We start from the raw sequence: 5975 nt of genomic DNA on the forward strand, positions 1-5975 counted from the left end.
ACCTATTTGAGTCAATGCAGATGAATTACATTATCTCAGGACGAGACCGCCCTGATTGTAAAGCAAAACGTGATTGGCTATAGCGAGATCGTGCTACGATTGGTCAGCGAATGTGGCTGTTATCTGATTGGCTTGAGTAGAAGGTGGGTGGAGTCCACGTATTTGTGGATCGTCAGCACGTCTTGACGCAAGAAATGTTTCACAATTCGCAAATGCACAGGACGCGATTCACAAATGCGTGCAGCTATCTACAAATGCACAGGACGAGATTCACAAATAAATGCCAGGCAAAGTTGTGGTTGTGACATAAATATATATTTGTGAATATGTTTTTTATTTGCAAATCTCATTTTATTTATTTGTGAATTTAATTCGTGTTTGTGAAACTTTAAGATTTATTTGTGGATCTCATTATATTTATTTGTGGATCATAATCTATTTATTTGGAATTAAGCAACAATTCTACCCCCATACGGAAACGGGCTTCCATAGTTATGTCTTTAGCAAGCATTTAGCTAAACTTAACCAGCCACCCTTTACACAAACCTTGTTACATTAGCTAAAAGTCCAATGCCCATAAATATACTAAATGATTAGTAATCATTTATAAACCTTTACAAAATATGAATAGTTTCAACTTTAGATTGGCTACTGCAAAAACATGAACAAATGATTAATAAATTATTAGTAAAGGTGTGTGAATAAATTCAGGTCTTTCGGGGCATTGAGATGTTCATAAAGGTATTAATGATTAGTAAAACATTTGCAAATGATGAATAGTTTCCACTTTAGATTGGGTACTGCAAAAACATGAGCAAATAATTAATAGATTATTTGTTAAGATGTATAAATAGAGGTCTACACAACAAACAAAGACCAACAAATGAAGATCATGTGAACTGAAAGTTTACTGACATTTGTAAGCATTTCAATTTATATTAAATTATCATATGTTAATCATTAGGTAATGTTTAGTAAGTTCATTAGTAAACATTAACAAGAACATTATCTCATATTTCTAGCTATGTGAATATATATTAACTAATGATCTGTTAAGCATAAAGCATTATATAATGTTTGTTAATTATTTATAAATAAAAGTTATTATAAAGTGTTACCGGCAACTGCTTTCTGAGGCAGCATCATAGCTGAAATGGAACATCATAAATGACTGATCTACAATATGTATCACATACAGTGGGGCAAAAAAGTATTTAGTCAGCCACCAATTGTGCAAGTTCTCCCACTTAAAAAGATGAGAGAGGCCTGTAATTTTCATCATAGGTATACCTCAACTATGAGAGACAAAATGAGAAAAAAAATCCAAATGATGAAAATTACAGGCCTCTCTCATCTTTTTAAGTGGGAGAACTTGCACAATTGGTGGCTGACTAAATACTTTTTTCCCCACTGTATATAGCTCTCTTCCCAGGAGAGTCAATACAATTTGATGTTAGCATGCTGCTAAGCTACCAACACGATACCCTAATAAGTATAAAAATACAGAATAGGCCTAAATACATATTTACAGTCCATGTTTAATTAGATCAAACTATTTCTATACATACTTTTCATTATTGAATGCTTCAGTAGTGTGTGTTTGTGGTTTACCTTTGTTTTCTTCTCTAGTATGAGTGCCTGGACTGCACTCTGCAGATGACGGTCTTTAGGAGAGGCGTCTGTGAATACAAATATCTCTGACAGCGGAGGGCTATGGGTCAGAGCCAACTGACCCACAGACACATTCAAACAAATAAGACACACAGATAGAGACACACTTAGAATGTACATCATTGTCATTTGTTGAATTTATTTATCTCAACCATATGTGCTCCATGGGATTTAAACCCATGACACTGATATCGCTTGCTCTAAAGCATATTAAAAATGTGATAATACTTTTCATTATTGAATGCTTCAGTAGTGTGTGTTTGTGGTTTACCTTTGTTTGCTTCTCTAGTATGAGTGCCTGGACTGCACTCTGCAGATGACGGTCTTTAGGAGAGGCGTCTGTGAATACAAATATCTCTGACAGCGGAGGGCTATGGGTCAGAGCCAACTGACCCACAGACACATTCAAACAAATAAGACACACAGATAGAGACACACTTAGAATGTACATCATTGTCATTTGTTGAATTTATTTATCTCAACCATATGTGCTCCATGGGATTTAAACCCATGACACTGATATCGCTTGCTCTAAAGCATATTAAAAATGTGATCTCAGGAAATAGTGCCATTTGACCATAGAATTTAGAGGAAATTATTTAATTTGAAAATGTTAGTGGTGGTAAGTGTTTATTAGGGGTTGCTCACCCCTAAGATTTTTATTATGGTTACCTGAAGGGCAGAGAGACACATCTCTGGCTCATCCCCACCTCCAAGAGCCGTCAGATCCTCCATGTATTGCATGAACTGATGAGGGTCATCCGTCTCCATCACCGGCCCAAAACCTGAGATTATCACCAGTGTGCTTAACATATAACTAAATAAACATCTATATTCATCTAATTTTGCTTCAAAGAAAATCTTCGAGATGAAAACAGGATTTTTACATTTTGTGACAAAATGTTTTGTTCAGTGTAATAGGCATAAGATATAATTCTAACCAGGGTCATGAAAAGGCACCAGAATGTAGGTGCCAGGCAGACTAGTGCGTTGGCTCTTTTCACGGGCCTGTATTATGGAGAGGGCTCGGAGTCGGGCAGCTGTGATCTCCTCAAACATGCTGCCAGTGGTGTCCATGACAAAGACCAATGCTGGGGGCTGATGGACACTGAAGAGCCTACAGGTTTCCACAGACTTCATCACTTATGCGTTTTTCATCATTGGATAAATCTGTTTCAATTACTGAATTAGCAAATAATGAATAAGCCCACCCAAACTTTCTATTTCAATAAAACTGGAAACAGGAAGGTAAAAACTGCACATGCCAACCTTTTCTCATGCACTCAATATTAACAAAAGCTGTCACACATGGTGTCTAAAGTAAAACAGGAATTCCACTCTTTCCTCATAGATCACGGTAAACAGTATTTATGTTAAATTCAATTGACCTCTGACCTGAGGAAGCTTTTGAGCCCCACCTCATTGCGGAGGTCTTGGAGCACTCTGAGGGTTGCTGTGGTTGCCAGATGGGCAGCTTCTTTATGGAGGTAGTGATGAGGGGAGAACAGTGGAGATGTGCTGTCCTTGTTGATTCCTCCCTCTGCTCCTTGGTGACGACTACTGTCCAGAATTCCACCATGACTGCACTTTCCTTTAAATAACAAGACAATACATGTTGCTTACTAAATCATCAGAATGAACCATAACTCAGATTACCTTTCTTAGTTTAGCGTTTTGACCAATCAGACACACAATTATTTGTTATATTCAACAAATAATCCCTAACACCCCTCACCCAGCCAACTATGAGAGTTTATAGACCCTTCCCCTGAAATGCAACTAACACCTCAAAAAGGGGAACAGGCCTCTGGTTCCATGGCTACCAAAGACAAATCATCTGATAACACTGGTTTTATTGCTCAAAGGAATGCGGGCAGAGCTCCCTCACCCCCCTCCAGGGGAGCCAATCACGGCGGCCATGGTGTACCTGGGGTTAAGGACAGACAAGGCGAGAGAAAAGGAGACGGAAGGACGAGGAGAGACCGAGACAAGAGAGGAATTATCTGCCAGGTTCCCGGACACACTGCCGCTTGGTCCTCAACCAGCTGAGACGCTCTCACTCGTGGTGCCATGCGATGGCACTGGACATCCTATGGTGGACTGCTCAATGCTCCTCCACCTCCTTGCGGACGGCGATGGCTCCTCTTATTGAGGGTAGCTGGCAGTGAGTCCCCCTTTCCCTGCTCCTCCCTAAACATGGCGGACGGTAGTAGGCTCTGGCCTCCCGGCAAACGGTGCCGACTCCTCCACTCCCATTGCTGCGATCGCATCTCTCCTTTCTGAGGAAAGGAGGAGACCCCTCTGTCACTATCCATCCTGGTTCCTCTGCACAGCACAGGGCTTCGTCGGTTAGTGCTCTGGGAGATTTGAGGATTAAAGTGGAAGCAAATCTGCTGAGCCAGCCCCCACAGACCTCCCACTCCTCACTCAGCATTTGGCTGTCCCAGCATTTCATTCGGGGCTCCGCTAGAGGATCAGATGTCAACAGCAGGATCAGGGGATGGGCTATCGTCCTCTGAGGATGAAGATTCGGCCGGGCTGCCCCCTCGGGTGTTGTGGCTTCTGCCGAATCGGACCCAGAGCTGACGGCCATGCTTGCCCAGGCAGCCGTGAGCATCGGGTTGGATGTGAACACACCACCCAGTAGGAGTGGGGGAAAAAAAATCGATACAGCATAGTATCGTGATATTTTCCGCGGCAATACTGCATCGATACACGGACGCCAAGTATTGATCTTTTATTATACTATTTGGTAGAATAATACAATCTATTTCTTTACAATCCACTAGATGGTGGTGTTGAGTTTTTTTCTGGTGAGGTCAGCTGGGTCACCTTCAGCATAAGTAAGTTAGTAAAATAAAGAGGGCGGCATTGCGGAAAGTTATCAGGAAAGCCCCGTCTGTGTTTAAATCGGATGTATGGACTTAGTTCGGATTTGTAAACAAGGAGAGGATGTAAGTAGGGATGCACCGAAAATATAGGCTACATATAATAATAATAATAATAATAATAATAATAATAATAATAATAATATATATGGCGCACCGCGTCGCGTCGCGCCCCGCCCAGCAGTGTTCCGCACGCATGTTTCACTCTCCTTGTCACTGCACGGTTTGACGCTCCGCTCAATATTCTGATCTATGAATGTGCGTTCCGCTCGTGTACCGCTCATGCTCATCGGAAAAGCAAAGTCCACTCAAATAACGTGCTGACAGGAAATTTCTATGCAGTATAGGCCTACTTGTTCCGGTTTGCAGTAGCGCTACTGTGCTGTAACATGGTGTAGGCTAGTTCAGTTGTACTGGGCAACACTGGTAAAATACTGCTACCTTCAGTGACGCTATGCTCTGCTATGCTATGCTCTGCTCATATGCTCGGATAATAATAGCTTTGTAGGACTATACATTATTTGGATAATTAGTAAAAAAAACAACAACAACAACTTATATCTGATTCTGTTACATAAAAATAATATAATGATATTTAATATTAAGGTAACACTTTTCAATAAGGTTCCATCAGTTAATGTTAGTTAATGTATAAACTATCATGAACGGACAATGAACAATACATTTATTACAGTATGTATTAATCTTTCTTAATGTTAGTTAATGAGAATACAGTTATTCACTGTTAGTTCATGCTAATTCTGTAAGAACTCTCCACTGGACTATTAATTTACCTCCTGGTCAACAGGTGGCGCCTCTCTCCAGGTTCCTGCTGATTACTAACATTCATTAAGCCTGATGTGAGACACCTGTGTTTAGCCCTATATAAGTGGGTTAGGTCATGCTTTATTGTTCAGTCTTGAGCCTATGTTACCAGTTGCCTGCTGAAAGTTAAGTCTGTTTTGTTGAAGTTCTTTGACTCTAGTTTCTGCTTTGCTTTTCTCTGTTTTTAGAAGCTCTGCTTTTTTTGTTTTTGTTGCACTTTTCTTCAGTAAAGATTGCCTTTTGCTGGAGATCAATGACTCCCTGTTTTTTGCTACCTCTGCTCTTGGATTCTTTAATTGGGGAGTTACCTCAGTCAGTAAACTCAGTAACTTTGAATGTGAGATACCTGGGTTTGATCCCCAACTAGAACAACCCCGTTACAAATTCAGAGTGCATTAACCGTTAACAAGCACAACTGTTGATTTTAATAATGCATTAGTAAATGTTGAAAATAACATGGACTAAGATTAGTAAATGCTGAAAAACTATTGTTCATTCTTAGTTCATTAACTAATGAACCTTATTGTAAAGTGTTACCAATATTAATATAAATTCTGTCCAGTTTTATTGTTACTTTCAGTAAAAGTGTGG

General features: G+C 40.1%; 1 protein-coding gene across 1 annotated transcript in view; it reads right to left on the reverse strand.

Annotated features, from left to right (window-relative positions):
• The window catches only part of LOC107557822 (von Willebrand factor A domain-containing protein 7-like), a 26683-nt gene that overhangs the window by 15106 nt on the left and 5602 nt on the right, over positions 1-5975 (reverse strand). The window contains exons 6-9 of the mRNA XM_016241373.1: positions 3067-3262; positions 2613-2788; positions 2344-2456; positions 1943-2059 (exon numbers count right to left, since the gene is read on the reverse strand). Coding sequence (XP_016096859.1) covers positions 1943-2059; positions 2344-2456; positions 2613-2788; positions 3067-3262 — 602 coding nt within the window. The remainder of the gene's footprint in view (positions 1-1942; positions 2060-2343; positions 2457-2612; positions 2789-3066; positions 3263-5975) is intronic.

Source organism: Sinocyclocheilus grahami, unplaced genomic scaffold (assembly GCF_001515645.1).
Source record: "Sinocyclocheilus grahami isolate Dianchi unplaced genomic scaffold, SAMN03320097.WGS_v1.1 scaffold621.1, whole genome shotgun sequence".
NCBI lineage: Eukaryota > Metazoa > Chordata > Actinopteri > Cypriniformes > Cyprinidae > Sinocyclocheilus > Sinocyclocheilus grahami.